Here is a 24,091-nt window from a genome sequence, read left to right on the forward strand (position 1 = left end):
ATTAAGCGCTAACAGCACACTATTTTTATTTTTTGGCAAATTGTCAGGCTTGCTGGCAGCCAAGCCTGTGCGTTAATCTGGGTTGGGTGAGTGACTGGAAAGTCCCACAATGCTCAGGTGCTGAACAGCCAATCTTGGGTGAGCTGTAGGAGGTAGGGGGAGTGGTCTGTGTTGGAATTGCTCTGTGCACAACTGCGTGTCACACCCCCCCCCTCTCTCATGCTCATGCATGAGACTGTTACTTAGTCCATAACTTAAGAGAGGAAATTATCTGCAGCAAGTGTGGGAGAATGGGTGTGGCCAAACTTTTAAAAGTGGAAGGGGCTTAAGGGACAAAACCTAGGCTTCCTTGTGCCTTTAAAATATTATTTGATTGCTGTGCCACAAGCAAGAGTCTCACTGACACATACAAACCCCAGCACAATAATAAAAAAAATAATAGTAAAAAGCTTTCATTACAAATGGTTTTGCACAAACTGTAAAGTGTGCATTACACAAAGTGTAGAAGGATTCAGGAGTGTGTTATGCACAGGGTGAAGGGTTCTGAAGTGTGTTACATACAGAGTGCACGGTTCTGGAGTGCGTTATGCACAGGGTGCAGGGTTCAGGAGTGCGCTACGTACAGAGTGCAGGGTTCTGGAGTGTGTTAGGCACAGGGTGCAGGGTTCAGGAGTGCGCTATTTGCAGAGTGCAGGATTCTGGAGTGCATTATGTACAGGGTTCAGGAGAGCTCTAGGTACAGAGTGCCGGGTTCAAGAGTGCGTTATATTACGACCATTCAGCCAAGTTGTTGTGTAATGAAATATGGTCAAAGAAACCTGGAGGGCGGGGCTGCTGTTTGTCCTCCAGTATTTTGGTGGTATAGGGGCGGCAGCGGCCCTGCACGTCAGGGACCTAATACACTGTTGACAAGCTATGGTTATTCATAGGTCCCCCAAAACCCTCCCCCCCCTTATACATTTTAAGTTCTCTTTTTTTCTTCTACTTCCTATACCCCCTTTGTATTATGCCCTGATCGATGCTCATTTTTCCCATCACTCCCTCCCTATTTTCTTTCTCTCTATGGCCCGAGCTGTCTTTGACCATTTGTTTGTGTATTATCCTCTTGGGTCTATTACTGTTATATGACATTGGTATATTGTGATATGACATTGGTTTATAGTTCTTATTTTTTGACATGTTTTTTGTATTTTATTGAAAAACCAAATAAAATTTGTTTAAAAAAAAAAAGAGTGCGTTATGCAGAGGGTGCAGAGTTCAAGACAGCACTATGTACAGAGTCTATTCATCCATCCACTTGCACCTCTCCTCCCACCTATGAAATATGCTTTGATAGCTGTGCCACAAGCAAGAGTCCCACAGACACATACATACCCAAGCGCAATCATTTCGCCAGTTCAGCTCTTTGGCCTCTCCCCACTCCCACCGGAGGCCCCCGTCCTCCCGTGATTCCCGGCTCTCCTGCTATTGCCAGTGCCCGGGAACACAGCTGCCAGCTAGACGATAAAGATTGCAGTGAGACTGAGGCAAATCCATGCCTCGATCTCACATGCAAACAATGAAACCAGATGCGATGTAATTTCTAGTTTCAGATGCACCCTTTCCTGTCCAGTACAGCCAGGGGGCACATCTAGCCAAGCCTATCTGTACTTGGTTACATGGTGTGAAGAGCAAGGAAGACATTGGGGTCTATTAGACTCCTAATATCTCCATAAAGAGTACCTGTCATCTGCCCAATGCTATCACATAGGGCAGTGATGGCGAACATTGGCATCCCAGATGTTTTGGATCTACATTTCCCATGATACTCAACTACACTGTAGAGTGCATGAGCATCATGGGAAATGTAGTTCCAAAACATCTGCGGTTCCAAGGTTCACCATCACTGACATAGAGGTTTAATACCCCCTTGTGACAGCAATCAAGTAAAAAAAAAAGTCAAAACCCCTTTTGCCCCACACACCTGTGCAAATGCAAACGCAAGAACAGGGTGTGCATGCGTATGTAAACTGTGGTCGCATCACACGTGTGACTTATTGCCTGCAAACGTCCAAATGAGAACAATAATTCTAGCAAAGGAGCTCCTAGCTACTGTAACTCTAAATTGATGAGCTTTGAAGGATTTTAAAGTGTCACCGATGGTGATTTTTGGGCACCATAGTTTTTGGCGATATCGTGGGAACACGCAATTTTTAGACATGGAGTGTTTGGTATCTATATATACTCAATGCAACCTCTTTTTTTGTATCTTAACCAAAAATGGGTATTATATGGTGTGGTTTTACAATAACATTCATTTTATTATATTTTTACCTGAAAAATTTGCGTTTAATAAACAACTGCATAAATATAATTCTATGTGGCTTCTGCTTTCAGAAAATATATGTTCTGTGGGTTTAAGTAATATTATTTAAAAAAAATAAGATTTTTACATATATGCGACAAAGTGCGTTATGCACAAGGCGCAGGGTTTTCGAGTGTGTTATGTACAGAGCACAGGGTTCTTGAGTGCATTATGCACAGGGTGCAGGATTCAGGAGTGCGCTATTTACAGTGTGCAGGGTTCCAGAGTGCGTTATGCACAGGGGGCAGGGCTCCAGAGTGCATTATGCACAGGATGCATGGTTCTGGAGTGCATTACACACAGCGTGCAGGACTGCAGGAGAGTGCTAGGCATAGATTGCAGGGTTCTGAAGTGCGTTATGCACAGGCTGCAGGGTTCTGGAGTGTGTTGTGTATACAGTATAGGGTTCAGGAAAGCTCTAGGTACAGAGTGCAGAGTTCACGAGTGTGTTATGCACAGGGTGCACAGTCAAAGAAAGTGCTAAGTACAGAGTCCATCTATATTTTACTTTTTCACCCCCTCCTCAGCTATAACCTCTGCACCCCCCCCCCCAACACAATCCCCTCTCCTCTGCCCTCATCTTTAATCCCCCCCCCTCCCTAAAACTTCACCATCTTCCACATGGATACCTATCTAAAAGCATATTTCTGTAGCTGTCTCTGCTACCTACCGCAGCCACAGCTTTCTTTTAATTTTTTAGTGCAATAAGTGCACACCCATTTTTGGCACCCACACTCCCCAACCAGATAGGAGATGGGGATCATGATGCAGCTCACCCCACTGCCCCGCTTCTGTCCTTGAACATGCTGCACTCAGCCACCAGCACTAGTCCCGGCTCTAAGTGCAGAGCAGGGAGGCTGTAGTAGGGCCTACAGGGGAGTTGTTACTTTTGCTTTCAAATACAGAAGCCAGGCTTCTGTGTTTTAAAGTGAAAGTGGTGAGCTGTGAGCACAGGGCTACCACCAGGCTAAAAAACACCCCTAGGTATGTGAATGGACCATTGATCCTGCCCCTTGACACCTTTTTCCTCAGTCAGCAATGTATACATATCAGCTGTTTCCCTATGCACTGGTTTCTTGACAAAGGGAGCAGAGCCCCTGAAATGAGTAGCAGTCCCCCCCATTCCCAACATCACAGGTTGGATTTTACAGCTGCATTCTCTCTCATTGCACACCCTTCCCACACCCTCTGCACACCCCAGCCAATCCTTGGCTGTGCTGGATGTTCACACTGCTGCAGGTCCTGCTTGGCTGGAAGTTAGCATATAATGAACAGATGGGGTTATGCGGGACAAAGCCCCAGTACACTGGGACTGTGGGACAAAGGTCGAAATGCGGGAAAGTCCCACCCAATCCGGGACTGTTGAGAGGTAAGGTTAGTCTGTCAGTCACAGGAGAGGGGGTGTGGCGACACAATTTTTTTTTTTTTTATGTCGGTTTTTTGCACTGCAAGAAAGCAGGCAGGATTTCAGATTACTGACTGCTTCTTTCTTTGCCAGGCTGGGGACAGATGACTTCTGCTGCTGCTTTGCTGTGAGGTATACTGCACATTTTATTTGTGATTTTTCAGGTTTACAACCACTTTAACCACTGAAACACGGCTACAGTGCAGGGCTTACTTTGGCGGGAGGGCCTCCGTGGACGTCCACCCGTGATCTCGCTGCCCGCACGCCCCCTGTGGCGTGGTCTGTGAACTGCTGATCACAGATTGGGATAAAGAGCCAATCACAGCAGCCCTTTATCACGTGATCAGCTGTGTCCAATGACAGCTGCTCATGGATGTAAACAAAAGCCCGTTATCGGCTTAGCGTGAGGAGAGAAGAGAGAGCCAATAACCGGCTTCTGTTAAAGGGACATCGGCACTGATAATCAGGGTACTGATTTTCAGTGTTCTGATTATCAGTGCAGTCCCAACAGTGCCCACCAGTGCTGCCATTCAGTGTCCACCAGTGCTGCCAATCAGTGGTCATTAGTGCTGCCAATCAGTACCCACCAGTGCCTACTCACCAGTGTCACCTATTAGTGCTGCCTATCAGTGCCCATCAATGCTGCCTACCAGTGCCATCTATCAGTGCCCATCAGTGCCGCCTATCAGTGCCCTTCAGTGCTGCATATCAGTGCCCATCAGTGTCACTGATCAGTGCCCATTAGTGCCACCAATCACTACCCATCAGTGCTGCCTATCAGTGCCACCGATCAGTGTCCATTAGTGCCACCTATCACTGCCCATCAGTGCCACCGATCATTGTTCATCAGTGCCACCTATCAGTGCCCATCAGAGCTGCCTATCAGTGCCCTTCGGTGCTGCCTTTCAGTGCCCACCATTGCAGCTATATCAGTGCACATCAGTGAAAAATAAAAATTACCTATATGCAAATCTTAGAACAAATTATGAACATTTTTCTTTTTAAAATTTTAGGTCTTTTTTGATTCGTGTAGCAAAAATTAAAAGAAAAAACCCAGTGGTGATTAAATACCACGAAATGAAAGCTCTATTTGTGTGAAAAAAAATTATGCATGGCTGCACAATTGTCATTCAAAGTGTGAGAGCGCTGAAAGCTGAAAATTGGCCTGGGCGGGAAGGGGGTAAAAGTGCCCAGTATGCAAGTGGTTAATATCACTGGAGATGTCAGTGGCAGTTAGTCAGTTCCCATAATAAACATTCCAGTAAATATACCATAGTTTTTAGACGCTATAACTTTCACACAAACGAATTATTATACTGTATGTTTTGTGAGTTTTTTTGTAGCAGAATACATTTTGACCTAAATTTATGAAGACATTTTTATGTTTTTATTGGTTATGTTTTATAACAGAAAGCAAAAAAATATAGTTTTTATTCTCAAAAGTTTCAGTATTTTTTTTTTTTTTATATAATAAAAAATTTAGTGGTGATCAAATACTAACATAAGAAAGCTCTATTTGTGTGAAAAAAAGGATATACATTTTGTTTGGGTACAGTGTTGCATGACTGTGCAATTGCCAGTTAACCACTTGACCTCTGGAAGATTTACCCCCCTTCATAACCTGACTAGGCCATTTTTTGTGATACAGCACTGCGTTACTTTAACTGACAATTGTGCGGTTGTGCGTCACTGTACCCAAACAAAATGTATGTCCTTTTTTTTTCCACAAATAGAGCTTTCTTTTGGTGAAATTTGATCACCACTGCGGTTTTTATTTTTTGCACTATAAACAAAAAAAAGACCAACAATTTTGGGAAAAAAAAAAAATATATATATATATATATATATATATATATATATATATAATTTTTTCTTTTTTTTTTAGTTTCTGCTATAAAACATCCGATAAAAAAAAAGTAAAAAATCAAATTTCTTGATACATTTTATGCCAATATGTATTCTGCTACATGTTTTGGTAAAAAAAACCCAAAACATTAGGCATATACTGATTGGTTTGCGCAAAAGTTATAGTGTCTACAAACTATGGGATAAATACCTGAATTTTTATTTATTTATTTTTTACTAGTATTGGGGGCGATCAGCGACTTATAGCGGAACTGCAACATTACGGCCGACATTCAGACAATAATTGACACCTTTCGGGAATCAGTGACACTAATACAGTGATCAGTGCTTAAAGTATGCACTTTCACTGTGCTAATGACACTGGCTGGGAAGGGGTTAAACACCTAGGACTATCAAAGGGTTAAATGTGTGCCTAGCCAGTGTTTTGGTGTACTATGTGTGCTGCTTTTAGTCTGGGTTTCCCCGCATTCAATTCGCATGACAGGAGATTGTGACTGGCTCTCAATGCAGCCAGTTCACACACCTCAGGGGCGACCACGAATCACATTGCACAGGGGTCTTGTGCGTCTTTGCTCCATTTCAAGCCCAAATTCAGGCAAAAATTAGGGCCTGATTCATCCCTGAAACAGGTAACAGGGAAGCACCGGACCCCTGCTGTGAGCCCCTCTGTACAGCAGTGTGAACCCAGCCTAACTAAGGCAAGTAATGGATTATATTCCTTGCTTTGTGGGGAAAGAAAATCCATTACTTCCCTGCTGACAGGACAGAGCTCCGCCTTGTTTACATACTGTAGGCAGGGCTCTATCTTGTGTAAATTCCCAATGATTGGCGGGTGCTGGTGGTCATCCATTGGCCAGCACCTGTTGATCGACATCTGTTTTTAATCCCTTCGCACCTAAAGGTAAAACAAATCTTAATGCCTAAGCCCAATATTGAAACTTTGACATGTGTTAGTAAAACCGTACAAATCATCACTACTTTGTGAATCCAGATGGATCATACCTTGTTTTCAGGACAAATTGGGCTTTCATTTGGTGAGATAATGGATATCTCCTCATTTTCTATTATTATCTAAGGAAAACTGCCCCAAAATAGTAAAATAAAACATTTTTTTTTTTAATTTAACTGTATACTTCTTCCTACTACCATAACCTACCACCAAAGAACAACCTAAAATAAATGTTCCTGCTCCTGAAGTGATACCACATATGTGTATGTTAGTTGTTGTTGGTACCCGTCGTACAGCCCAGAATCAATAGTGCGCATTTTTCTTTTTTTTTTCCTGCCTAAAAAACACCAAAACTGACACTAACTGCCTAACTCCTGTCTAAAACACACCGACACTGACACTATCTGCCTAACTCCTGCCTAAAACACACTGACACTAACTGCCTAACTTCTGCCTAAAAAACACCAAAACTGACACTAACTGCCTAACTCCTGTCTAAAACACACTGACACTAACTGCCTAACTTCTGCCTAAAAAACACCAAAACTGACACTAACTGCCTAACTCCTGTCTAAAACACACCGACACTGACTGCCTAACTCCTGTCTAAAACACACTGACACTGACATTAACTGTATAACTCCTGCCTAAAACACACTGACACTAACTGTATAACTCCTGCCTAAAACACACCGACACTGACACTAACTGCCTAACTTCTGCCTAAAAAACACCAAAACTGACACTAACTGCCTAACTCCTGTCTAAAACACACTGACACTAACTGCCTAACTTCTGCCTAAAAAACACCAAAACTGACACTAACTGCCTAACTCCTGCCAAAAACACACCGACACTGACATTAACTGTATAACTCCTGCCTAAAATACACCGACACTAACTGCCTAACTCCTGCCTAAAACACACCGACACTGATACTTACTGCCTAACACCTGCCTAAAAAACACCAAAATTGACACTAACTGCCTAACTCCTGCCTAAAACACACCGACACTGACATTAACTGTATAACTACTAACTGCTAATGTGTCACTGGCTGGGTTTCCTCCACTGTCCAACAAGCTCCCTCATTGGATACAGTGGGGATACTCCCTCAGACCCAGTGAATCACACCTGGAAACATGTGACAGGCAACCTAATAGATCAGGCTCCCCTGATAAGCAGAAGGATCATAGATGCTTTTACCTAGCACCTACCTGACTAGGAGGGTGCTACATGTATAATAGATTTCTGCAGGTTCTTCTGTGCCAGATCCTGTACTATGTACTACTGGGTGAGAGTTCGCACAACCTAGTTGTGCTGTGATTAACCCCTTCATGCCAACTGTAAGCCAATATGCGGCCCCCCTGGGCTGAGCTTTTTTCTGTGGGGCCACATATTTGCGTTAAGTCCCGTACACACGTTCAGAAAATTGGACGACTTATCGTTCGCATTTTGTTGCATGATACTAATATTGAATTCAACAATGCATACAAACCGTATGATTTTTGTCGTACGATTTGGAAAAAGCTTCCTGGTTGCTTATTGCAGATGGTGCAAAACAAAAACAATGGCAGCCAGGCTTTTTCCGTGCTATTTTAGTGTTTCTGATCATGCGCGGTCTTTGTCGATCAATTTTTAGCGGACGCATAGTGTACTGATGAAACGATTGTCGTTCGCGGGGCTATCGTACGACAGAAGTTTGTCCCTTCGGATTTTGTTGGATGAACTGTCGTGATCGGCTGTAGAAAGCTGTGTACTAACGATCTCATTATCATACGATCAGGTCGAAAGTGAGTTTTATCGTATGATTATCTGAACGTGTGTACGGGGCATGAGTCAAAGCACTTTGAAGTCACTGAACTATTGTACTGTTGCTATGGGTAACACCCTGGGGAACCCGTCACCAGCAGCTCCCAAGAGGGTAGTGCGACATACAGTTGGCAAGTGGTTAAAGTAGTGGAGTTTACTCTCCCCCCCCCCCCGGTCATGGGGGGGGGGGGAATCTTCTGGAGCTGAAGTGGTTAAAATCTACCAGTAAATTGCTAATGTGCATAAACCCATAGGTTAACACTGAGCTGCTTCTTCAAACACCTGCAAAAAACGCCTAAAAAAAGCCAGAAAAAAACACCTGAAAACGATACGCTCAGGTGTGAATGGAGCTCCTATAGTAGTGTTTGTTAGGTACAGTGTACATGGACCTTTAGGCCCTGTTCACACCTGAGTGTTTTTCAGCTCGTAAAACGCTCATCTCAGAAGTCTCAACACGCCCAACAAGCAAAATCCCATTCATTTCAATGGCCCCTGTTCACATATGAGCGTTTTGTCTTCAGAAGAAAAATGCCTGAAGCTCAAAAAAGTACATGAGCTTCTTTTTTGGCTGATTACAAGCATTTTTGTTAGATGTCAATGCCTGCCTCCAAACACCTGCAAAAAACGCCTGTAAAAAGCCCAAAAATACACCTGAAAATGATACGCTCAGGTGTGAATAGAGCCTAATGCTGGCCATACATTAGATCGTTCAAAAATCTGTCATTTGGTCCGATCGTTCGTTTTTCGTCCAGTTATTGGGCACAAATAGAAAATCGTTTTTAACTTTTCAGAGCCGAAAAATCGAAGGAACAGTTTGGAAAATTCTGCCGAACGAACAATAAATTGAAAGGTTAATGTGTTTTTTGGCCGACCTGTTTGCACTAGGTATATGTGACAAACTGAACGAAAAACGGATTCATTTATGTCCATTGAACGATTTATCTTTTGAAATTTGGTCATTACATGAAGGCACAATCGTCTGCTCTCACGGCCGATTTTTCGAAAATGAGTTCGCCTGATATTTCGGCTAGTGTATGCCCAGCTTTAGTTAGATAAGGAGGGAGAGCTTAGCTTTGGAAATGTTTTCCATGGAAGGTAGCAAACATAGACCGTAGCGCAGTAAAGCAGAGTGCTTCCCGCCCTCATTCCAGTCACACAGACCAGGCTGTTATGGGCAGCCATTACTAATCATACTAAGCCCCATGACGTGCGAGCGCGAGCCAAGCGTTGTATAGCATCTCCGAGCCGCTTATATAAGGCAGTGCAGGCTGGGGGCAGCCAATAGCCGATCACCTCACGTGTTCCCATAGCATTCTCTAGTAGCTGAGCTTCCTGTGCGGCCACTAGGGGGCAGCACAATGATTATTATTATTCTGCACATCACACTGTGTGTTCTGTCATCACGATCAATGTCCCACCACGTGTAGACAATAAGTGACCCGCCATGGGCGCTCTGTACGGGACATCGGCATGTAATCACACAGCAGTAGCAGCAGCAGGGTGCCCTGGAATACACGTGTAAAGTCTATAACCCGCTCACTGAAGGAGCAGCACTGTTATACAGTACAATGGGTGCGGCTGTCACTTCTCCGGCAATCGTGTGCATAATAATTGTGTGATCGATCGATCGATCGCCAGTACTGCCCATCTTACCATGTGAATGGCATGTGCTGCCATGGCAGTGGTGTCTTTAAAAGGCTGTCCCTGTGATGTCAGGGCTGCCCTCCCCATGTGATGAGCTCACAAAGAGGGAGGGGAGGGGGATTGGTGGAGCAGAGCGAGCAGTGATCTCTATATGGGGTATACACACACATATAGTACCCATCTACTGCCCATCACACATCAGGCCTGGAAAGTGAGTGCCCATAGAGGAAGAGGAGGGCATGGTGTAGGGAGTGCCATCCCCAATCTGACTCCACTATGCAGCTTCATTGACTTGTCTCCTCATCTTGTCCTGTCACCCTGCAATCCTGAAGAGCTCAGCTGATCTCCTTCATACACACTTCTTCTTCTTCCAGGAACACAATGCCAGTGTGCCACCAACCTGGACTCCCTGCCAGGATCCTGCCTTGGGATGGCCCTCACCCACATTGTGCAGTGGGTTTTAGGGACTTGGAACGTAACACCAACTCATGAACTGTGCCAGTGTAATCAGGAGATCCATTGTCACAGGTAACAAAGAACTAGAGCTTGCTAACAATAGACTTGTAACAAAGAAACTCATCCCAGGAAAGAATGTTGCAATGTGACTCTTAAGCCTCCGTTAGCGTTACAGTATTTATGATTGAATTATGGGTAGACAGCGGTCACAGCGACCAGTACGATAAGACTGATGGACCGCGTACCTCCAGGATCCTTTTGTTCCCATTCTCACCGTAAACCTCCTGGCTTTTCTCTTGTAATGTAGAAAGTCGCATATTGAGCTCTGTAAGAATGGAGGTGAGATCTTTGCAACGTTCTGAGTTGCTCTCCCTTGACCTCCCCAGCCTATGCTCAGAGATGCTTGGGGCGGCTGAAGAGGCCTTCAAGGCTGGCAATTTTGAATTGGCCGCAGAGATCTACGGTTCTCAGCTGGATGAGCTGCCTCAGCCTCAAAGATGCTTGTATCTGAAGAAGGGGGGTGCCTTGGCACTGGCCGGGCGAGTGACCGATGCACTGGACTCTTACACCAAGGCAGCAATGTTAGGTCAACTTTGTCCTGAGGAGCTTGGAGTTCTAGTAGAAAGTATTGCTAAAAATATCAGAGAAAAAGAACTGAAATTGCCCTTTGCCAAAACAAAGAGCGACCTTTTGCGTAGTTGTGGACAAGGTCAAGGTGTACAAGCCCCCTGCAATGTAGGCCCACCAGAGGTTCCTAAACCGTCCCAAAACATTGACCTCTTCTCCTGTCCAGTATGCCAGCTCCTATTGTTGGACCCTGTCTCTTTGGTCTGTGGGCACTCTTTCTGTAAAAGATGCTTGTGTGAAAAGAAGCCACCACAGTGCCACTGCTGCAATTATAGGGCTCCAAGCAAAGCAGAGGGGCATGAAGCACTGTTCATGGATTTGAAGGTAAACGTGGTGCTTGGAAATCTCTTAGAGAAGTGGTTGTGTGAAGAGACCAAGGTACGGAGATTGTCTGTGGAAGGGGATTTCTTACAGCAGAACAGCAATTTCTTAGGTGCATTAGAGAAATTCAACACGGCATTGGAGCTGGGTAAGTGGCCTACAGAGATATTGGGCAAAAAATTGGGCAAACTGAAGAAAGGGTGTTGGTCATAGCAAAAAAACATTTCTAACTTTCATTTTCTGTTCAAGGGTTGGAAAAAGAAAGCAGGTATCTATTTTGCTGCTATGTGTGAAACTTTTTGTTTTAAAAAAACATTTTTAGTTTAGTGCCGGTTCACACTGGGGCGACCTGTGAGGCGACCTGGTCGCCTCACAGGTCGCCGCAGGTCGCCTCCCATAGGGAAGCTGCGGACCCGTTCTAATAGGAGCGACACAAGTCGCTCCGACCTAGAAAAAGGGTCCGGAGCTTCTTTGGGGCGACCAGGAGGCGACCGCCATAGACTTCAATGTTATGAAGTCCGTGGTGGCCGCTCCGAGGTCGCGGCGCGCTGCTCGCACCGCGATCTCGGAGGTCGCCCCTGCAAGTAGCGTCGCGGTAATGTGAACCGGCGCTTATGGATAGAGCACAGAAGGCTTGGAGCATTTGTTATACTTTAATGAGAAAGTTTACCTTTATTATAAAAATGACATAAAGGTACCTTTAGGGTCCTTTCACACGGCCGCTCCGTGTGTCCGCAAATCATCCTATTTTTTTGCGGATGATTTGCGGACATAATGTAAGTCAATGGCACTGCGGATGTCAGCGGAATACCATCCGCTGACATCCGATTTTCCTCCTTTCAGTTCTGTTCCGTTTTTTGGAACGGAACAGAACCCTATTTTTTCATCCGTGTAAAAAACGGAAAGGAAGGAAAATCGGATGTCAGCGGTGTCATCCGCTGACATCCGCAGTGCCATATACTTACATTATGTCCGCATATCATCCGCAAACGGATGGGATGATATGCGGGCACACGGAGCGGATGACAGAAATGTCATCCGCTCCGTGGAAAAAAAAAAAAAAAAAGTCCCACAGCGGACCTTTCACACGGAGCGGCTGTGTGAAAGAAGCCTTAGAAATGTTGAATAAGAACAATCTACAAACAGATACTTTGAGATGTTTGCAAGCTCTTTGTTCTTTAAAAGAGAAGTTCTGTTTTTTTTTTTTTTTTTTGTTTCAAAATCATAAGTACCTAGGTGGATGCTGCTTCTGTCCCTCACCGTCTCTAAGAGAACCGAGCGATCAAAGACTGCTGATTGCTTAGTTCTCAGTGGTCCATGAGTAGAGAGCTGGTGACTGTTAGTCACCGGCTCTCTGCTCTGCCCCCCCCCCTCCGTGTTCACTAAGGCCCCTTTCACACTAGTGCGACTTGTCCCGCGATTTTAGACCGCAAAATTGCATGACAAGTCGTTCTCCATTATTTTCAATGAGCCCCATTCATATCAGTGCGTTTTGAAGTCGCACCGACTTCAAAGTAGTTCCTGCACTACTTTGCCACGATTTGATTGTGTTTTGAGCCATAGCCATTGCTTCAAAATCGCGTCAAAATTGCGGCAAAGTCGTGTCAAAATCGCGGCAAAATCGCGGTAAAATCACGTCGCATAAGTAAGAAAAGGGGCCTAAAAGGCTGGGCTGGGAAGGGGGTGGGAGCTTCTGGCTCAGGCTCTCAGCAGCTCGCTGAGAGGTTGAGTCGGGTACTGGTACAGGGTTGTGGGGGGAATCCAACTTTATTGTTGCAATCTCGCCCCAGCCCGGACCTGCTCTGTGACGTCAGTTGACAGCCGGCTTCAGCCCGCTGTCTGCTGAAAATGGGCCACAGGAGTGCAGAACCAACTGCACTCCTGTGATCCTCCACAGTAGAAGTACAGCCAAACAGACCTTGGCTATATTTCTCCTTTAAATAGCCGTTCCTCCTCATTCTTCTCACAAAGACAATTTTCATCAAAACCTGATGAATCCATCTTCTTTTACTTTTTGAAACCACCTGGAATTCTGGTTCAATTTTGCCCCCACCTGGACCTACTCTGTGACATCAGCTGACAGCGGTATCTAGCCCGCTGTCTGCTGAAAACGGTTCACAGGGGTGCAGAAGCAACTGCACTCCTGTGATCCACAGGAGAAGTACAGCTAAACAAACTTTGGCTGTATTTCTCCTTTAAATAGCCATTGCTCCTCATTCTTCTCACAAAGACCATTTTCATCAAAACCTGATGAATCCATCTTCTTTTACTTTTTGAAATTACCTGGAATTCTGGGTCTGCTTCCTGAAAGATGTGACAGTGCAGATCATGTAAAGGGGGAAGGCACTGATGCTGTAGCCCTCCCAGGATACATTTGTAAGGCCAGGGTTAAATCACCAGGGCTCACTCAACCAGGAAGTGGAAAAACAGTAATTAGAAGTAAAAGCAAAAATGTAAATATAAGGTGATTTCATAACAGTATGCAGAGCTGCTTTAGGGACTCAATACTTCTCCATTCTAGTGTCTTATGGTAACACAGTGCTCATTACCAAATAAATTAGCATGTTGCAGTTCCATTCATTTTCAAAGGCACTACAGCATACTATGACCAAAGTACCTCTTATGCACATGTTGATGTTACAGCACACCACAGAGAACAGTACCACACTGCCATGCATCATTATGCACTGTGCGAGCAAAAAACGCTGCATACTTTTTTTTTTTCACTCTGGACCCATACCAGGCCACATGCCCTCAACATGTGGGGGGGGGGGTGATTTTGGGCAGGGGGGCTCTCCCCCAAAGCACCTTGTCCCCATGTTGATGGGGGTCCTCAGATTCTGCCCCCCATGTTAATGAGCATGGAGTACATACATACTCCTACTCATTCACCAAAAAAGTGTCAAAAATAAATAAAAGCAGAGACAATTTTTGACAAAGGGGGCATCCAGATTCCGATAAGCCCCCTGCCTGCAGACCCCCACAACTACCAGACAGGGTTGTGGGAAAGAAGCCCTCGTCCCCATCAACATGAGGACAAGGTGCTTCCCCTTCCCCAAAGCACCCCCCCCCCCTTGTTGTTGGCATGTGGCCTGGTGTGGTTCACTTGTTCCCTGCTTTCCTGGCCTGCCAAATTGAATGCTCGGATAAGGATCTAGAATGGATTTTGGGGGGACCCCTATGCCATTTTTTTTTCACTTTTGGTAGGGGGCTCCCCTTAAAATCCATACCACACCTGAAGGGCCTGGTATGGATTGGGGGTATCCCCAATCCATTTTCATATATTGCATATTTCCATATTTTCCATATTTTATCAGTTCGTGTTCAAAACTGAGGACATGTGCGATGCAGATGCCTTCCCATGGAAGGCATTGAGCCTGGAATTCGCATCTGAATCGCACTGCAGTGCTCAGAAAATGCACAGGACTCTTTTTGAATTCCCATTGAATCTGCACTGCAGATATGTGAACCGGCTCCATAGAAAGCCGGTTTAGTTCACATGTCATGCAAATCTGATGCAGTTCAAAATGGAGAAGTGTGGGAATAGACAAAACAAACATCTATACCCATTTCCCTGCTGCAGCATCAGTTTGATGCTGCAGCTGTCACCCTCCAGCTCTAAGATCCCTTGACCACTGATTGCTCAGTTCTTTGGTCAACTCAGAGCTGAGAGCAGTGAGACCCCGTTCACACTGGGGTGACCTGTCAGGCGACCAGGTCGCCTGACAGGTCGTCGTAGGTCGCCTGCCATAGAGAAGCTGTGGACCCGTTCTAATAGGAGCGACACAAGTCGCTCCGACTTAGAAAAAGGGTCCGGAGCTTCTTTGGGGCGACCTGCATTGACTTCAATGTTATGAAGTCCGTGCCGGCCGCTCCGAGGTGGCGGTGCGAGCTGCGCACCGCGACCTGTGAGGTCGCCCCGGCAAGTCGGATCGCCCCAGTGTGAACGGGGTCTTAGGGAGAGAGATGTGGCAGGCTTATGCTCTCAGTAATGTGATCAGGACCTTATCAGGGCAATATTGTCGGGATCCTTTCAGTGCCTAGAATGGCTCGGTGACGTCAGCTCTAAGCAGGCTTCAGCCCGCTGTTGGCGGATTCTGGGTCACAGGTGAACACAAGAAAGTGCCCGTGACCCACAAGAGAAGTATGGCCTAAAAAAGCCTTTAGTAATACTTTGCTTTTTAGTGCATGTACATTATTTTGATATATCTCTGTAAGTTTGAAGAAAGGGTGGACAGCCTTATGGGTTCAACCAGGGTTCCGTTAAATACTAGGGTTCTTCAAGAGGTAGGAGGAGGTTCCTTGAGCAAGAAGCAAATTCTTCCCTAAGTAACTAGCGATTCTAGCTTTTTTTTTAGCTATCTGTAAGTGGGGCACCCTTGCTATTGACTACCAAGACCCTCTTCCGATTCCCACCAATGTAAGGTGGTCTTTTTGCTCTTGACTGTCAATCAATGGGGGCTTTTCTCTACTGATCACTAATGTAAGGGGGCACTTTTCCAGTGATGAATAATGGAAAATTTCCATTATTCCCTGGATCTCTAAATCTACTGGCATCCACAATCTAATGCTAGCCATACGCTATACGAGATATCAGCCAAGATTTGGTCATTTGGACAGCTCTTTAGTTTTTCGGACAGTTAATGGGCACAAATCGGTAATGGGTTGTGACGTCTTTGAGCCGAAAAAACGAAGGACAAGTTTGGTAATTTTCTGCCGAACTAACAATAAATTGAAAGGTGTTTCTCGTCCAATCTGTTTACAGTAGGTAAATGTGAAAAAACTAACAAAAAACAGATTCATTTATGTCCATTGAATGATTTATCGGTCATTACATGATGGCGCGATCGTCTGCTCTAACGGCCGAGTGTTAGTTTTTTCTAAAATGAGTTTAAACGATTTTTCGTATAGTGTATGGCCAGCATAGCACTAACCTATCTAGCCCTGTAAAGAAGAAATCGTTATACATACTTTTTCTGAAGCCGCTCCAGGCCCACGCGGAGCTGTCAGTGGCAGCTTCTCTGTGTAGGCGGGTGCAGAAGAGGCAGCCGGCAACAGAATTGCCATTGTAACTCAATGGGTGACGTCGCTTACCAGTCATTTTCCAGCCATTGTCGGCTGTCTCTTCTGTAGAGCTTTCGCCAATGAAGGCCAAACCGGAGTGGCTTCATTAAATGTATGGATAGCTATTTCTAGTTTACAGGGCTAGAAAGGTTAGTCTTTGATTCTTAGTGCCGGTTCACATTTGTGCGATCACAGAGATCGCATGTAATTTGGAACATACTGCTCCTAAATTACATGCGAAGTCTGTGCGGTGCAAATTCAGCCATATAGTTTGTATGGCTGAATTTGCACCGCAATCGCAATAAAACACGCACAGGACCCTTTTTTTGGTCCGCAGCAGAATCGGATCGCATGGTGGTTCACACTAGTGCGATCCGATTCTGTGCGAACTTTCAGATCGCACTGCGATATGCGATCTGATCTGGGGGTGTCGTTAACTTTTAATTCTCACCCTCAAGCGTATCGCATATGGCAGTGTGAACTGCCAGGGGTGCAAATTCGATGCGGGAACACGCTGTATATTCGCAGCGTTCCCGCATCGCAGAAATGTGAACCGGCACTTAATGCCAGTAGATTTAGAAATTTTAGTATTAGGGTGAACGTCCACTTTAAGTAGTCAAAGAACATGTTTTCTAGTGTTCAAAGGCTGTTCTTCGGTTGTTTTTGGCAGAAGCGGGTAAAATTGTTTTCTGGCTCCTAGAGAACGTCAAGGCTAAAGTCTGTCTGTGAACTGAAACCTTGGTGTTAGTGTTGATGTAAGCATATATTCGAATCAAACATACAAAGAAAAGGGGAGAATTGTGGCTCATTAACTAATAGTAACATTCTTGGTTCCGGTGAGTTTGATTGGGGACACTATACATTGGCAGAGAATGCACTACACAGTAGCGTACAGCATTGTATAAACAGAGGATTGGTGTGGCATATATAATGTATATAAGCCTCCGTTCACACCGTTGCGGCTTTGGAATTGCGCTACTTCAGCATGCTTTCAAAGCCGCACATCAGTGCGCTTTGCACTGCTGACTTCATGCAACAGAAGTCTATGCAAGTCACAAAGAAATAGTCAAAAAGTAGGGCAGGAACCTTTTTCAAAGTCGCTGCGACATGAGTTTTGGCAATTTGAATGGTTCCATTGCCGACAATTGGGTGCAACCTCTCATGCAATTTGGAACGGCCAAATCGCATGATAAATCGCACAGTGTGAACTGGAGCTAACAGTGGAGTGATGTGGAGTGTAGTGCACACTGTACAGAGTATAGAATATAGTAAATTGTGGAGAAGTGAGGTATGTACCATGTACAGATGTGCTGAATACAGAACATTCAGCACAGAGTACAGAGTAAAGCTGTGCAAAGCCTGTAATGTACAGAGTTTAGCCTTTGTGGAATATATAATGTACATGTACAGCACAGTTTACAGAGAGGAACATTGTATAATAGTACAGCACAGTGAACAAAGCTGAGCCCTGTTGAATATAGCACGGGTAGGAATATATAATGTATAGCACAGTGTACAGAGTGGAGAGTTCTGGAATATATAATGTACAGCACAGCATACAGAGTGGAGTGGTGTGCAGTTTAGAACATACAAAAGTGTAAAGAGGTGTGGTGCACAGTATAACTGTACAGCATACATTTGTGGAGTAGTGCTAGGTACAGAACATACAGCATAGTGTACAGAGTGGAGTGACTTTAAGTCTGAAATGTACAGCACAGTGTGGAGCCTTGTAGATATATAATGTACAGCACAGTGTACAGAGTGGAGAGTAGTGTAATGTATAATGTACAGCACAGTGTACAGAGTATAGAGTTGTGGAATGTATAATGTACAGCACAGTGTGGAGTCTTGTAGATATATAATGTACAGCACAGTGTACAGAGTGGAGAGTTGTGGAATCTATAATGAACAGCACAGTGTACAGAGTAGAGAGTTGTGGAATGTATAATGTACAGCACAGTGTACAGAGTGGAGAGTTGTGGAATGTATAATGTACAGCACAGTGTACAGAGTGGAGAGTTGTGGAATGTATAATGTACAGCACAGTGTACAGAGTGGAATGGTGTGCAGGATATAACATACAAGAGTATGGAGAGGGGTGGCACAGTGTACAATTGTATAACATACATTGTGGAGTGGTGCTAGGTACAGAACATACAGCACAGTGTATAGAGTGCGGTGATTTGAAGTCTGAATTGTACAGCACAGTGTACAGAATGGAGCCTTGTGAACATATATTGTACAGCACAGTGTACAGAATAGAGAGTTGTGGAATATATAATGTACAGCACAGTGGGTAGTATAAAATGTACAAGAGTGCAGAGAAGTGTGACACGCTGTACAACATGCAGTGTAGAGAGGTGCTTGGGACAAGGTCATTCGGTGCCCAGGGTGAAGATGGCAAACTGCACACCCCGGGGATAAAGAAAGACTCAGTGTCATTTCAAAACAAGAAAATACTTAAAACAATAGAAATGAAATTAGGTTTAATGCGATAAAAACAGAGTGCGCTCACACATTTTAAATATATATATTTTATTAGAGGTACTTGAAGTGCTTTGAAATAATAATGCAGCTTTGCTTCCCCGCTGACAGGACCGAGCTCTGCCTTGTTTACATAGGCAGAGGTCTGTCCTGTGTGTCTTCCCAATGATCGGTGGGTGCTGGTGGTCATCCATTGGCCCGGCACCCACTGATCGGCATCTGCTATGTATTAACACAGCACAGCCAGGTCACCCAGGGTGCGCGTGTGCCACCTACCTGGGAGTGCCAGATTATGTACCTAGTACTTGATCCAGTGCAGCAGAACCGCCATACATGTGATACGGTCAGCAAGTGGATAATAATGACCACCAGCATCAGTCCCAGTTTCTGCAATTATATCACCCAGCTCTCAGCATAAATGGCAGTCTCCATAATAATACCCGCCAACATCAGTGCCAGTTTAACAATCCACAGCATTGGTGTCAGCAGCAGCAGTAATAACCCCCAGCATCAGTGCCAATGTGATCCCAAGCATTGGTGGATCAAGAAACAGCAGCCAATTTGGACAATAATAACCCACAGGATTCTTGTCAGTTTCTGCAACAATAATCCCCAGCAATGGTGCTATCTTATGTAATAACCCCCAGCATTTATGGCAGTGTCTGTGATCCCCATGTGAACTGGCTGGAGTGGTTAACTCTTTGAGGGGGGTTGATTAACTTCTTGAGCTCTGGAAGATTTTACCCCCTTCATGGTCAGTCTATTTTAGTACTGCCCTACTTTAACTGGTAATTGCACGGTCATGCAACGCTGTACACAAACAAAATTTATATTCATTTTTTTTTCACACAAATAGAGCCTTTTTTTAAATGGTATTTGCACACCACTGCTTTTTTTTTTTTTAATCATATAAATTTAAAAAAGACAAGACATTTTGATAAATAATCAATATTTTACACTTTCTGCTATAAAACATATCCAATAAATAAAATAAAATAATAAAAACAAAACAATTTCTTCATAAATTTAGGCAAAAATGTATTCTTCTGCATGTCTTTGTAAAAAAAAAAAAAAGTGTATGCTAAGTAGTTTGTGTGAAAACTAGAGTGTCTACTAAACAGTGGAATATATACTGGAATTTTTTTTATATATTAGCAATGAGGGCGATCACCGACTTATAGTGGGACTGTGATAGTGACACTAACTGACACGTTATGGAAACTGATTAACTGCCACTGACATCACCAGTGACACTAATACAGTGATCAGTGCTAATACTATACACTGTCACTGTACTAATGACACTGGCTTGGAAGGGGTTAACATCTAGGGGCAATCAAGGTTTTTTTGTGTGCCTAACAATGTGCAATGTATGTATTGTGTGAGCCCTTACAGGGTAGTTGACGGGTGAGGGCATGCGCCCCAAAAAGGCAGCGATGTATGGGTACGCTGCAGTGCATGCAGCTGCAGCCCATCCCAGTATATGTACTGCGGCGGGTCGGCAAGTGGTTAATTACGGTACCGATGGTATTTAAAATATGCAGCATGAAGCGTTTAAGGGCTCTTTCACACATATAGTCCGTCAAACGGACTCCGATTTTCTTTCGATCCGGCGATCTCCCGCTGAGCAGGAGAATGACCGCTGTTCTCCGCACTGTGTGCGTGGATACAGCTGTCACAGCCCCATAGATCTCTATGGGGGAATCGGATCCGATCCGCTGGGTTTCCATCCGTCCAGATTTGACGGATCGGATCGGGTGCTTTGAAGGCAGTGGCTTAGCGTTGCCACTCTGATTGGGTACACTGCAGAGGGGCTGGATCTTTAGGTAGGATTTATATGTAAAATATCACTGCATGAGAAAATATTGCAATCTGTATGCACAAATACCTGTTGCGGAACATACTTTTAGATTCAGGGTTTGCATACTTTTTAAAGAGAGTTACTAAAGGTTCACTAAATTCACTAAAGGTTAGCGCATGCGATATTAGGATCGCGTGACTCGGAGATATCGTATGAGATGATAAACGAGTCAATTCATCAAAATAAAATATGGAATGTGAGGTAAATACCACACATTTGTTAAAACAGTGAGATAAACCATTAAATCAATTCACTAAAAAACACACACATTCATTATGTATCACCTGGTGTTTGCTGGCGGTATTTTAGAAATGTACAAAATAACAATTAAACTCTGCACTGGCCAGGAATGTAAAAGTATACAATATATGAGTGTGAAAATGGTCTGCCCTGAGTTAGGCCTCTTGCACATTGCAGCTTAAAAAAGCTCAGTACAGCTTTTCTTTTTCCTGAGCTAAAATACAGCCCATTCGTTGTAATGTGCCTATGCACACAGGCACGTAAATGAGCGCCATGAATTATTTAAAGCGGAGTTCCGGGCACAGATGTCATTTTTTAACAAACATACCCCCGGGACAGTCAGGGCTAGCACATTCCACAATGGCTAGCCTCTGATCTGTCCCGGTTCGCACTTACCTTTTAGAAGAAATACTTACTTATAAAATTTCTTCCACAGCGTTTCCATCTCTCTTGTGGGCAGCTGAAGCCGGCGCGGTCCTCTTCTGCGTCTTCTTCCGCGTCTTCTTCTCCCAGAATGCGCCTGCACCGGCCCCTCTCGTCACTTCCGGTGCGGCGCCGCATTCCTAAACAGCTTCTGGGCATGCCCAGAAGCTGTTTAGCAGGGGAATGCGGCGTTGCCCGGAAGTGACGAGCGGGGCCGGTGCCGTCGCATTGATTCCTGGGAGCGATGACGTTCAGCTCCCAGGAATCATCGCGAGACAGGAAGTGACAGCGGAGCCACGGCGCTGAGGGAGGAAGTACCCTGAGGTGAGTATTTACGATCTTCAATTACAAGGTGAGTTTAAAAAAAAAAAAAAAAACCTAACTATCCAATTCCTTTTCAGGTGATGCAGAACTAGCGGACGGGCACAAAAAAAAAATATCGATTTTGTGCCCGGAACTCCGCTTTAATATAAACAAAATAGAAAAATCTGCATTTTTGGACAGTAATTTATGCCTAATGCGCGCAAATTTGCGCAACTGCGAACAAATGAACGCGCGCGAACATACTGTTGATCTGAGAAAATGCTAATTTGCATATTTTACAAGAATGCGCGAACGCATATGCGCAAAAATGCACGCAAATGTGTGAAAATGCGCACATTTCAATAAGATAAATACGCCTGAAATTTACGGGTAAAAAGGAGATGCTCAAACAGGAGTATCGTGTGTAAGAGGCCTTAAGGAATGGAAATAAATTGTAACATTTCATCAAAGGGGGTTGGTTTTGTGAATGAAAGCACCCTAGAATGTTTTCCTAGTTTCACAATATTGATGTGTGCCTTCTGGTGCAGTGTTAGCCTGCGAAAAAAAAAAAAAAAATCTGTGGAAAAAACAATGCCAAAAATAACGCAAAATGTAAGAGTTAAATATCGCAAAACGTAAACATTTAATGCATTCGGTAAATGACGCATGTTTTTTAGTACATTGACTACTGTTAAGATAAATAGTGCATGAGTTTTTTTAACTCAAAAATGAATGCGGTATTTATCTGTTAGGCTTAGTTCACACTAATGTGATTGCAGACATCCCATGTGATTCGCACCACATTCCTGTGCACATCACATGCAATGTCTGTGTGGTGCCAATTCAGCCATATAGTTTGTATGGCTGAAATCACATCACATTGGGACCAAAATAGTGTAGGACCCTTTTTTTTTTGTCTGCACTGTAGAATCAGATGGAATCGGATCGCATGGGGGATCAGACCCATGCAACCCTTTTCTATTTGATTCCACAGTTAGCATTGCGTTCTGCGAACCGATTTGGGGGTGTCATTAACTTTATATTGACGCCATCAGTGGTTCGCAGAGCGCAGTGTGAGCTGACTGTGATTCTGATGCGGTGCGGGAACCTGCTCAGGAATCAGTATGGTTCATGCAACGCACCATCATGAACCCAGCCTTAGTGAATTGACCACAAGGCATAATGTTTCTCTGTGTAGCCTGATTCTCTCACCACTCCTTCGTCCTAGTGCTTCAGCCTCTGAAAGCCTCTTTGGCATTCAGAAGACTGTGTCCCCTGCCACGCAATGAGTCCTTTCTCTGACCTCTACATTACTGCTTTAAAAGTTACACGATGCTCTTAAAACTGGAATTCTTTTAGTAATTGGTCATGTGTCCAGCATTTAGCTATTTGCCAAGTGGTGACATTCCTGCAAAGGTGTCCGGTGTGCAGCAGTGTTAATTTAGTCGACTAAAACCGACTAAAACGTTTTCGTCGACTAACACAATTCAGATGGCTAAAATACGACTAAAACTAAAATGGCATTTTAGTCTTAAGACTAAAATACGACTAAAACTAAAATGGCATTTTAGTCAAAAGACTATAACTAAAACTAAATCGAAATTTGCTGCCAAAAATTAACACTGGTGCATGCTCAAAGCATAAATAATAACGTATTAGATTTTTCACTCCAGGACCAGCAGTAGTATATAATGAGTTTGGAAATTGTAGAGAAATGCTTAAAATGATGCATTACAAATTACAATTGAACTACACCCATTTGATTATAGATGACTAAAATGAGTTTTAGTCGACTAAAATGTAGGGCGTTTTAGTCGACTAAAATATACTGGAGTTTTAGTCGACTAAATACGACTAAAACTAAAACACTTGCAGAAGACTAAAATAGGACTAAAACTAAAATGCCATTTTAGTCCTAAGACTAAGACTAAAACTAAATTGAAATTTGCTGCCAAAATTAACACTGGTGTGCAAGAACAGTTGTGTTTGCTGCAATAGCTAGTGCTGTAGTTTATGTTACAGCTAATGAGCAGAGGGAGGTCTGAGTCCAGTTATTACAGCTACACTGGTTGCTACTCAGATATTTGAAACTGAACCCCTGGGATTGTGGGGGTTAAATTCTTGTTTTTTTTCCTAGGGTATCAGAAAAATAACTTTTACATACCTAATCCCACCGCATGTAACTCGCACTGCGATCGGAGCACATTCCTGTGAGAGTTACATGCAGTGTCTTTGGGGTGTGATTTGAGCAATGGATTTGTATGGCTCGGATCACACCGCATTCGCTCCAAA

General features: G+C 44.1%; 1 protein-coding gene across 1 annotated transcript in view; it reads left to right on the forward strand.

Annotated features, from left to right (window-relative positions):
- The first annotated feature begins 10,296 nt into the window (after positions 1-10,296).
- The window catches only part of LONRF2 (LON peptidase N-terminal domain and ring finger 2), a 96,987-nt gene continuing 83,192 nt past the window's right edge, over positions 10,297-24,091 (forward strand). The window contains exon 1 of the mRNA XM_082246002.1: positions 10,297-11,572. Within this exon, the coding sequence (XP_082102128.1) occupies positions 10,810-11,572 (763 nt within the window). The 5' untranslated portion in view covers positions 10,297-10,809. The remainder of the gene's footprint in view (positions 11,573-24,091) is intronic.

This window comes from Pelophylax lessonae (genome assembly GCF_965119305.1).
Source record: "Pelophylax lessonae genome assembly, chromosome: 2".
NCBI lineage: Eukaryota > Metazoa > Chordata > Amphibia > Anura > Ranidae > Pelophylax > Pelophylax lessonae.